At 60.2% G+C, this 11,124-nt stretch overlaps 1 protein-coding gene across 5 annotated transcripts; it reads left to right on the top strand.

The window, feature by feature from the left end:
• Nucleotides 1-3,360: 3,360 nt before the first annotated feature.
• LOC141728055 (maestro heat-like repeat-containing protein family member 7) lies at nucleotides 3,361-11,124 on the top strand. 5 transcript variants are annotated; one of them, XM_074534357.1, is made up of 19 exons: nucleotides 3,361-4,181; nucleotides 4,564-4,628; nucleotides 4,740-4,889; nucleotides 5,071-5,219; nucleotides 5,505-5,652; nucleotides 5,879-6,066; nucleotides 6,156-6,293; nucleotides 6,578-6,692; nucleotides 6,845-6,979; nucleotides 7,191-7,370; nucleotides 7,504-7,659; nucleotides 7,824-7,925; nucleotides 8,307-8,409; nucleotides 8,698-8,754; nucleotides 9,017-9,258; nucleotides 9,429-9,543; nucleotides 9,776-9,906; nucleotides 10,547-10,681; nucleotides 10,965-11,124. In XM_074534357.1, the coding sequence occupies exons 1-15, from the start codon at nucleotides 3,557-3,559 to the stop codon at nucleotides 9,205-9,207; spliced, it is 2,502 nt and encodes an 833-aa protein (XP_074390458.1). In that variant the 5' UTR covers nucleotides 3,361-3,556; the 3' UTR covers nucleotides 9,208-9,258; nucleotides 9,429-9,543; nucleotides 9,776-9,906; nucleotides 10,547-10,681; nucleotides 10,965-11,124. The 5 variants fall into 5 exon arrangements, with proteins under 5 accessions (XP_074390458.1, XP_074390459.1, XP_074390456.1 ...); XM_074534358.1 differs by having other exon boundaries at nucleotides 9,749-9,906; XM_074534355.1 differs by having other exon boundaries at nucleotides 9,733-9,906.

Genomic DNA, 11,124 nt, shown 5'->3' with positions numbered 1-11,124 from the left:
AATTGTCTGCAGGCTCCTGCAGTTCCTGGTGCTGCTCCCTTGCCAGAGGCATCCCAGGCCTGGGGGCACATCTGGGCTGCTGTGTCTGGCTCTGGGGCTCCCTGTTCTGGGCAGTGAGGAGGAGCTGCAGAGGCTCTGCAGGACTGACAGGATGGGCTTTGGGGCTGGCAGGAGAAGCTGAGGGACCTGGGCTGCTGGAGCTCCTGAAGAGGAGGCCCAGGGCTCGTCCTGTGACTGCTCTATGGGTGGCTTCAGAGAATCCCAGAATCAGCAAGGTTGGAAAAGACCATGGAGATCATCAAGTCCACCCTGTGCCCTGACACTGCCTTGTCTCCCCTGGGCCTCCTCTTCTCCAGGATAAACAACCCCAGCTCCCTCAGCTGCTCCTCAAAGCTCTTGTCTCAGCAACCTTAATGCCCTTCTCTGGACATGCTCCAGCCCCTCCATGTCCTGCCTAAATTGGGGGCCCAGAACTGCAAACAGCACTCGAGGTGCTGCCCAACCAGTGTCCAGCACAGGGGAAGAATCCCTGCTCTGCTCCTGCTGGCCACACCATTCCTGATCCAGGCCAGGACCCATTGGTCCTCTTGGCCACCTGGGCACACTGCTGGCTCATGTCCAGCCTGCTGTCCATCAGTCCCTGCAGGTCCCTTTCTGCCTGGCTGCTGTCCAGCCATTCTGGCGCCTTGTTGAGGGAGGGAGGCAGGGAGGGAACGGGTCCAGATCCAGTCCTTCCTAAAATGTGGTGTTTGCTGGCACTGCCAGTTCCCAGATTTTGATATTTCCCTATTCTGGCACAGCCCAAGTGCAGCAACTTGCTGGCAAAGAAAGTCAAAACCAAGCAAAGACCTGGTACCTACAGCAACCCGATCTCGGGTTTGCTGACACCACCAGTACCCAAACCGGGAATGTTTCAGATGCCTGCACAGCCTTATTCCAGCAGTTTGCTGGCACAGAAAATTAGCATCTGGAAATTTCTCAGTGCCAGCAAAATCTAAATGCTGCAATTTTCTGCCAAAGAAAGCCAGAACCCAGCAGCTTCCTGGTGCTGCCACCAGCACCACCCAGGTCTGGTGTTTGCTGCGCAAGTGCTCAGATCTGGAAATTTCCCAGTGCTGGCACAACCCAAGTCCACCAATTTTCTGGCACAGAAAGCCAAAATCCAGCAATTTCCTGATGCCAATACAGGTGCCCAGACCTGGTGTTTGCTGCCACTGCCAGTGCCAGTGCTCAGATCTGGATATTTCCCTGTTCTGGCAGAGCCAAGTCCAGCAATTTTCTGGTAAAGAAAGCCACATTCTGGCAATTCCTTGTTACTGCCATTGGCAATGGCTAGATCTGGTGTTTGCTGGCACCACCAGTGCCCAGATGCGGGAATTTCCCAGTGCCAGCACAGCCCAAGTCTTGTAATTTTCTGGCAAAGAAAGCCAAAACGTTGCAAATAGCTGGTACTTAGAGCAACCCAATCTTGTGTTTGCTCAAACCACAAGTGCCCAGATCCAGAATTTTTCAGGTTCCTGCACAGCATAATTCCAGCAATATGCTGGCACTGAAAGTTCACATTTGGCAATTTCCTGGTGCTGGCACGTTCCCCACCCAGATCTGGTGTGCACTGGCACTGCCAGTGCCCACATCTGGCAATTTCCCTCTTCTGGCACCGCCCATATCCAGCAATTTGCTGGCAAAGAAAGCTAAAACCTGGCAATTTCCCCTTGCCAGCACTGCCCCATGTGGAGTTTGCTGGCAGCAGGATCCCAGGAAAGAAGGAAGGAAAGTAGGAAGACAAAGAGGAAGGCATCCAGATGCAGTCCTGCCTGGAGCTTGGAGCCTGAAATGGGCTGTTTGCTGGCACTGCCAGTGCCCAGATCTGGAAATTTCCCTATTCTGGCACAGCCCAAGTGCAGCAATTTGCTGGCTGGCACAGAAATCCAAAACCTGTGGCAGCTTCCTCCTACTGGGTCTGGCTCCACCCACATCTTATGTTTCATGTAACCAGAACCTAGATTTGGAAATTTCTCAGTGCCAGCAGAGCCCAAATTTGGCAGATTTCTATCACTGGCAACGACACCACCCAGATCTGGTGTTTGCTGGCAGTGCCAGTGCCCAGATCTGAAAACTTCCTGGTGCTGGCACAGCCCAAGTCCAGTGATTTGCTAGCATAGAAAGCCAAAGTTTGTAAATCTGCAGGTTCTGGCTCCAGCACCATCCAGATCTGGTGTTTGCTGGGACCACCAGTGCCCAGATTTGGAAATTTCCCAGTGCCTTCACAGCCCAGGTCTAGCAATTTGGTTTTAGCTAGCTTAGGTAGAGAAGTTCCTCGGACTGTGACTTTCCTTTTTCTTGGAACTGTTTAAACCTGCTCTGGACTGAAAACCCAGACAAACACCGGCAGCAGCTCACCCCTGTGGCCCACCCAGCTCTGGGACGCTGCATTCCAGCACCAGAGGGACTTAGAAGAGACCGAGTGAGCCAACTACAACCCACAAAAAGGACTTTCTGAATTTGCCATCTCTTCAGCACTGTCAGAGGTTTTATTTAATATTATTCTTTTTCCATGCTTGCGAATACTTTACTTGTTGAATAAACTGGGGTTTTTTTCAGTTTTCTCGAGTCTTTTCCTGAACTAGTAGGGGGAGAGGCCGCTTGAACTTGCTTTCTAGATGGACCCCTTTTGGAGATTTCCTCCCAAAATTTGCCCTAAACCAGCACAAACAGTCACAATGAAAATTGCACCAGTGGCATAATTTCCTGATGGAAAATCTTGTGACAGAAGCTTGACCTTGTTCTCAATGAGAAGTTCTTGGGAAGAGCAGACAGGAGAAGATTCCTGGAAAACTGAAACAGCTTTCCAGAAAGGAAATGAAAATGAAGGAAACAATCCAAGATGTCTTCCTCTGTTAATTTCTATGCTGCCCTTTTCCATGTTGCAACCCAGTAATTCCAGATGCACCTCACCTCTAAGATTGGTGACTTAGGGATTTTTAGACACTCTAAAATACCATGAGCCACACACAGCTTTCCTTCCCCTGTTTTTACAGGAAAGCAACCCTGGATATGTAAGTGCAGTGCTGGGCTCAGGTAGGAATCCTACCCCAAGGGAAGGTGGCCTGAAGGTGTTTGACCCTCAGCAAGGACAATGCCCAGCAGCGAGCGAGGGGATCGCTGTGCCAGTGCGCAGGAGTCAGGGCTCTGCATGTGGGCTCAAGGCTGCAAAGTTCCCGTGTTTGGGCAGACGCAGGGACTGTCCCCGGGGCGCGCGGGGCTCGAACGTGGGGCTCGTGGGGCGAGCGGGGAATGGACACGGGGACGAACGGCCCCGGTGCTTCAGTTGCAGCAGCGGCAGCGGCGGCAGCAGCAGCGGCAGCAGCAGCGGCAGCAGCAGCGGCGAGAGCAGCAAAACAGATATTTTAAAACACTCATTCTCCTATTTTTCCTTCTCTTTGTCCCTTTAATTCTCTTTCTCTCCCTTTCCCGCTGTCGGGCACCCTTCTCTCAGAGTCCCTTGCCCGGCGTCCCTCTCCTCTCCCCGCCTCCCTCTCCCCTGCAGGGCCGGGCCATGCCCCCGGCCCGCCCCCGGCCCCCGGCGGGGCTGCCCCGTGCTCGGACCCGGCTGTCCCGCCGCGGTCTCGCCTCCGCCCGGCTCTGGCCGTACTGGCGGTGGCGCTGCTGGGCGGGCGTCAGTGCCTGGTGCGAGGGCGGCATCGCCGCCCTTCGGCTCCGCCTGGCCCGAGCCCGGCCCCGGACGCGACGCAGGGTCCACTCCCGGCCCCGGCCCCGCCTCCTCCCGGGGCCCGCGGAGGACACACGCGGTGCGGCCGCTTCCGCCGCCTCCGCTGCGGCTTCCCCGGCCCGAGCTCCGCCGCTCGGCAGCGCGGCCGCCGGCCCCGAGCCTCCCGTGCCGCGTTCCCGGGAACGAACGCCTGGGCATGGCCGGCCCGGGGCGGGTGAGGGGCGCTCGGGGGCCGTTGCTGGCCCCGGGCCGAGCGTTGACCGCCGCGTCCCGCCCGCAGGGAAGGCGCAGGAGGCCCGGCAGGAGCGGCACCGGCTGCGTTCGGTGCTGGGGCGCCAGAGAGCCTCGCGAGTGCCCAAGCTGGCCACTGTGGAGGAGGAGGAAAAAGGCCCTGGAGCTGCTCCAGCAGAGGAGAATGAAGAGGCGGTGCCGTTCCATCCACCGCAGGAGGGTGAGTGGCAGAGCTGGGCTGCAGGACTGGAGCCTCCAGCCAACTTGGCCCCATCCCATCCCATCCCATCCCATCCCATCCCATCCCATCCCATCCCATCCATCCCATCCCATCCCATCCCATCCCATCCCATCCCATCCCATCCCATCCCATCCCATCCCATCCCATCCCATCCCATCCCATCCCATCCCATCCCATCCCATCCCCTGGGGAAATGCCCGTGGACAGGATGGAAAAGGGGCCGGGCAGACATCCCACAGGGACCGTGCTCCATCCCCTGGAGCCTCCCATGGCTCTCCCTGCCTGGGGAACGCAGGGCTGGGCCGTGCTCTCCGGCCTCTTCCACAGCCCCTCAGCTCTGGCTGCGCTCGCTCTTTGCCAGATGCACCCCTGGAGCGCACACAGGAGCAGGAACGCACCCGTGGCCTCTTCCAAAGAACAGCGCAGGTACCTGCAGCCACCCCCACCTGGGCTGGGCCTGCTGTCCCTGCTCAGCCCAGCACCATGTGTGTGGAGCACTCCGTGCAACATCCCCGGCTTCTTGCCCTTCTGCTACAGATGGTTGCCAAATTCATGAAGAGGATTCGAGAAGAAGAGACCAGCATCATGGGCACCGTGGTCAGAGTGTACCCTCCCATCTTCAAAACCAACACCAGTGCTGCCCTGCTGGATATGCTTGTGGAGGAGGGTCCTTCCAGTCCAAAGCAAGTAAGCAGCCTGTGGCCTGGTGTCCATCCTCCCAGCAATTGCTTGGCCTCCCAAGCCATGCCTGCTGCTCACTGGAAGCCTTGAGGTCATGGCAGTGTGGTGGCAAGGGAAGCACTTCTCTGGGGCAGCTGGGCACATGACTCCCTCTGGCAGCCTTCCAAGTCTCGCCTGCCTTCTGCAGGTGCCCGCCATGGTCAGGTACATCCACCAGTGGTTCATGGCCAATGAGTTTCCTGAGTACAACCTGCACAGGCCCCTTCTGGATCTGACAGAGGCACAGCCTGCTGATGTGGTGATGGCTCTCCTGCGTGTGGCCCCATCATGTGACAGGTACAGGGCCCATGTGCTCAGCAGCCCATCACGCTGTACAGCCTGTCCCAGTGGTCTGACACACAGAGAATTCCAGGGCCCTCTGGCTCCTCCCTTTGCCAGTCCCCAGCGTGCTGCCGTGCTCCCTCCCTGCTCCTCAGGGGCCAATCCCCACGGGGCTGGGCTGCCTGCGTGCTGAGGGCCAGTGGGCAGAGGCTGAGCTGGCAGCCAGCTCAGCTCCCCACTACTGCCCAGGCCATAGTACTGTGTCTGACACCCCCCTGAGACAGAGCTCTGACCCCACAGAGCTGCTTTGACCATGTGGAAGACCATCATGTGCTCGTGCAGGACTGCAGAGACGGCCATGCTCGTACTCCTTGATGTGCTGGCCAACTGGCCAGAGCACAGCACGTGCACCTCCGATGGGGACCACACGGCTGTCCTTGCCCTGGCTGTGAGTTTCTGCAACTGGCCTTTGCTCAGCCCAAGCTCACCTCTCCACGAGCTCCCCATCCTCCTTCCACCACAGTGTCTCGCTGCCTCTCCCTGCTGGGCTGAAACCTGGCCCAGGGGCAGCTTCAGAGCCACCAGGCCCCGTGCTCCCCCTGCATCTCCACTGGCCTCTCCCTGCCACGCTCAGACACCTTGGCACTGAGCTCGGGCTGCTCTGTCCTTTACAGGCAACTGTGGTGATGTGGAAGATCCTTCAGATGCCCTGTGTCCCACATGTGGTGACCATGCATTTCCCCCATCTCTTTGTGTATCTGCTCTTCCAAGTGCTCTTCAGCACCTTGGATATGCCAGAGGCAGCCGATACCTTCTGGAAGGGATGTCAGCAGCAACACTGCCTTGCCACCAGCCCCAACAGGTGCTCCATCCCAGTCCTCCTGTCCTTGCCATGTGCCCAGGGCAGGACCCAATGCTCCCAGTGTGACCTGGGCTTTTCTCTGCACACAGCTTTGCAGAGCAGACCCTGAAGGCCCTGCTTTGCCGACTGCACTATGAGGATGTGGTGGTGGCAATGAAAGACAAGCATGGCTGGGACACGCTGCTCTGTGCTGACACCCACCACTGTGCTGTGGGCATGCTGGCCAGGTGAGACCCCCTGCTCCCCAGCTGCCCCTGGCATTTGTGCTCTGTGCCCGGGGTGCCCCACACAGTGGGGCCCCGTGGTCGTGGGCCACAAGGCCTTGTCACCAAGGGACGGCCAAGGAGACTGCAAAAGGCTGGGAGAGGGGCGTGCCCAAGAGCAGCCACCTCCCAGAGGGCCCGGCTCCCCCTTGCTGGGTGCTGGAGAAAGGCCAGACCTCTGTGAGTCAGTCCTGGGAGAGCTTTAGCCCTGCTTCCTCAGGTTTTTGCTTCCTGTTTCCTCCTATCAGAGAAATGCACCGTGCATCCGAAGCCTTGTGTTCCGTGACTGCATTCCACCTGCTCGGGCTGCTCAGCAAAGACACGCCATGCTGGGATTTGGCTGCCATGGCGTTCCTTGTGGAGGTGAGGCTGAAGGCCAGCGCTGCCTGGCTGAGCTGCCTCCCAGCTCTGTGCCCTCTCGTGGCCGCAGCTGCCTGGGACGGTGCCCACACCCTGTGCTGCTGCCTGTGCCCGGCCCTGTGCAACTCCCCTGTCACCGGCCTTGTGCCTTTCAGACTCTGGACTGCCTGGACTTGAGTGAATGCCGTGACAGCATCCTGGAGGTCATGTCCAAGAAGCTGCAGAGCGAGTGCAGGGAGATGCGTCGCTTGGCCCTCAGAGGCCTCCTGGTGCTCGGCACCAGTGTCTCGGTGAGAAGAGGGCAGCGGCTGAAGCCATGCTGCCAGCGTGGGGCTGGGCAAGGCAGTCACTTGGCCTTGCCTGGGCTTGGGGCACAGCTGAGGCAGCTGCTCCCAGCTCTCCTGCCTCCCGCTCCAGCTGCTCCAGTGCTTTGGCACAGGCCTTCGGCCTCTGAGCCCTGTGGCAGCAGGATGGCGTTTCACACACTTGTGTTCCACACAGGCTGCAATAAGAATGTGGAGCTTGGATGAAAGGCTGGTGGAGCTGCTGCAGGAAAATGACAGCAACATGCTTAGGATGACCGTGGTTCTCCTCAGCCGTTTGTTCCTGTGCAATGGTGCCCTGCTAGCCACCCCCATCGCCCTGCAGCTGGCTGGGGCGCTCCTGCCACTCTTTGACAACGTAAGGCTCTGTGCCTCCAGCCATGGCCACCGGCTGCTGCCTGCAAACTTTGTGCCCTGTGCATTTTCAGGCCTGTGCTCAGATGGGTGTGAAGCAGCCGATGCTGAGGTCTCTTTTTCTTTCTTTCGTACAGGATGATAGCCAGGTGCAGGTGTGCTCCATGTTCATCTTCCGAGAGATGCTGTATTTTTGGCCAGAAGAGGAAAAAAAGGCCCTGAAGTCACCTGTGCACCAGAGCCTGCTCCCACTGTTCTTCCACTGCCATGACGAGAACCAGCGTGTGGCAGAGGTGAGGACTCAGCAGCTGCTGCTGGCCCCCTGGCTGGGGGGCTTGGCTGCCTCCTGCTCTGGGACCTCGCGAGCTGCAGCCTCCTCCTGGCCTTGGTACAGGGACCTGTGCAGGTCCTGGGCGCTGGGCTCTGGTGCCATCTCCAGGTCTCTGATGCTCTCCAGGACTCCTGGGAAACGCTGCATTGTTCAGCCACATTCCTGCACAGGAAGGATCTCCAACACATGCTGCAGCTGGATCAGACCTGGAGGTTTGGCAAGGCCCTGGTAAGGACGGCCTGCAAGCACCAGCCTCAGGCTGGAGAAGCCCCCTGACCGAGCTGCTCAGCGAGTGCGGCCGGCAGCTGCGCCCCTGCCCAGCGCTGCAGCCCGGGCCGCCAGCCTGTGCCCAACATGCCGCTGCCTTCCCTGGGCCATGCGGGCTCTGCTCCAGGCTCCCGTGGGCCCGAGCCGGCGGGGCTGCAGGGCGGCAACGCGTCTCCCCGGGCAGCAGCCGGCCCTCTGCCCCTCCCCTCGGGAGCCCCTGGCCAGCGGCTGCTGGCCGCGCCTCAGGGCTGTGCGGGCAGGGGAGGCCGGGGCTGGGCGCAGGCAGCGCCCGGCCCAGGGGCTGAGCCCACGCTAACCCTTCCCTCCTGCCGCTCTCTGCAGCTGGCGGAGGACAGGAGCCGAGCGGCCGAGCACCTGCGCCGGGCCCTGCGCTACGTGGAGAGCCCACAGGAGCCCCTGCGAGAGGCGGCCATCAGGTTCATGGGTGAGCCACGAGCCCGGGCTGCCCCTCCCCGGTTCGGCCCGGCCCGCCGCAGCATAGCCCCGGCCCCGCCTGCTGCCCCGGCAGCGCCAGCCGGGCCCGGCGCCGTGGAGCCCCGCCTGGCCCGGGCATTGCTGCTGCCGCCCTCTGGCAGCCGTGCCCTGGGGCGGCAGCGTGCAGCAAGGGCCGGGCTGAGCCCTGCCGGGCCAGCAGCCCGTGTGGCCACAGCGCCGGCAGCGCCGCTGGCAGGGAGCTGTGCCGCTGGGGCCGTGACAGGCTCTGTGTTCACAGGCATGGCCGGGCGGCGCCTGAGGGGGCAGCAGCAAGAGCTGCAGCTGATCTGCACTGGTGAGTGAGGGCAACGGGCTGCCAGCAGAGGCTGCCGGGGGAGAGCTGGAAGCCCTGCCCCGGCTGCGGAGGGCTCTGCTCCCGTGGGCAGAGCTTTCAGGGCCGTGTGGGCCATTGGTGGCCAGCAGCTTCTGGCTGATCCCCTTGCTCCCTGCTCCCTCCTGGCCATGGCAAGAGCCGGCTGGGATGGCCCTGACAGGGGGCTCTCCTGGGCTCTCTGCAGATCCGGCTCTGACTGTGCTTCTGTTCCTCTCTCTTGCAGCGCTGGAACGCCTGACGAAGGACAGGAGCAGTGCCGTGTCACAGCTGGCACTTAAAACACTGCATGTCCTCCTGGCAATACAGCGTCAGCGATATTCCACCATCCAGAGGCTGCAAGATCAGCTGCGCAGGGCATGGAGGACTCGGCCTCGCCTGTCGGGGCTCGGCTGCCTGCTCTGCCGGAAGACTTAGGAGGAGAGCTGATCCTGGAGGCTGTCTTTGCTGGGGCAACCTGCGCCAGGGGTAATTTTCCTTTTCTTTAAGATTTTTCTTTTCTTCATTTCCCAGCTAGGTTCTGGGCTTTGGCCTAGCTCTGTCCCCTGCTGATTGTGAAGTGTGCCATCAGCTGCAGGGCTTTCTGGACTAAAACTATCATCAAGTCACTTGGACTTGCTCTTTTTGGCTTCTAAAAGCTGGACCCAATTTCGGGGTGAATTTGGAGACCTCATCTATGGGTGGATGGAGCACCTAGGATTTTCCCAATTGCTGGGAATGGTTCTGCAGGTCCCTGGAGTATCCAGGTCCCTGGTAAGTTCCAGCTCCACACATGCCATGGCAATCAGAAACAAAGGAACCCAGCCCTTTTTGTGCTGCCTGTGTCACTGCACCGGGGTCATGGGATGGGAACACACAGCCCTTGTGCTGGAGCTGAGCTGCTCTGCCCAGCACTGGTGGCCGCCATCCAAGCTGGTTTTGCTCGTCCTGGTTCCCTGACAGCTGGGGCCCTGGGCAGAGCCCTGAGGGCCTGGTCTGCCCCCAGGGAAGGAGAAGGAGCCCCTGGAGAAGCTGTAGCGGGTGGGGATGCTGCTGCTGCTGCTGCTGCTGCTGGAGACGACGAGGGTGACATCAAGGATGACAAGCTCTTCCTCAGCTGGCCACTGGAGGCTGAAGGTGATAGACTTTGATTCTGGCACATTTTTCAAAGCCAAACTCCACAGGGAATTTGCAGATGAATCCCCACCCGGGGAAATTTGGCCAGATTTGGGCATGGCCCAGCCTGGCTGGGAACCAAAGGTTCTCCCTTTGCTGGGGCAGATGCAACTCATTCTTCAGGCACTGCCCAGCTGCTTTTGGCAGGGCTGGGAGGATGGGCTGGGGTGGGTACGAAATGGGAGTGGGCTCCTGGCCCTGCCAACAGCCCCCAGCACCCACCGTGCCCCGGGCTGGGGCTGGGGCTGGGGCTGGGGCTGGGGCTGGGGCTGGGGCAGCCAGCCCGACACAAACCAACCCCATGGTGGGAGCAGAGGTGGGGCTCCAGAACCTGAGCACAGCTGCTTTGCTGTGCAGGCAAGGAAGGGCTTGGGCTGCTCCACAGCCCTTGTTTGCTTTGGAGTCACCGTGATTTTGGGGGGCAGTGCAGGGGGGAAGAGAGAAAGTGTAGGCTTCCCTCAGCCATGGCTGGGCTTTTCCCTGGCATGCAGGGATTGGGCCTTCCTCAAGACCCTGACAGAAATAAGAGTTTTTACCTTTTTTCTTGTTTTCCCTTTTTGCATCTGACCTCTTTTCAATAATGTGTTGTTTGTTTTTCCAGAGGAAGTGTTCGAGGTGGTCCAGTGTGGATGGGGAAGTGCTTGGGAGCAGCTGTGTCGTGGATGGGCCGTGCCCTTGGAGAAGGCTGAGGCCATGGTTTGGGAGCAGCTTTTCTTCCAGCCATGGGTGGCATGAAGTGAGTCCCTGTGTGCTTGCCAGGGTGGGATCAGAGCTTTAGGGAGCTGGCAGCGAGCACAGGAGCATCCTGCTCTGGGCAGCTGCTGAGGGCTGGATGTGCCGTGGCTGGCTGCAGGCTGGGCACATGTCCTGCCCTCCTGCTCTGCTGTCAAAGGCAGCAGGGATGGGCAGCTCTGGGCACAGCTCTGGGCACAGCCAGCATGGCCTGGGTACCGCAGGCCTTGGCACAAGGGCACAGGAGCCCTCAGCTGACGGGCGGTTTCTGCTTTCTCTCCTTGCAGCCAGGCTCTGCGGGTGCTGAGGCTGCTCTGGGCTCTGCCAGGGCTCTGCTGGGCTCAGCCCTGGGCCCAGCTGGGCTGGCTCTGCCCTCACATTGCTCTGACAGCTCTGCATCAGACGAGCCCGTTGCGAGCACAGCGCCTGAGCTTTCTGCTTTGGCAG

Source organism: Zonotrichia albicollis, unplaced genomic scaffold (assembly GCF_047830755.1).
Source record: "Zonotrichia albicollis isolate bZonAlb1 unplaced genomic scaffold, bZonAlb1.hap1 Scaffold_83, whole genome shotgun sequence".
Lineage (NCBI taxonomy): Eukaryota > Metazoa > Chordata > Aves > Passeriformes > Passerellidae > Zonotrichia > Zonotrichia albicollis.
Note: the sequence above shows the minus strand (reverse complement) of the source record. Positions and strands in the feature narration are given on the sequence as shown.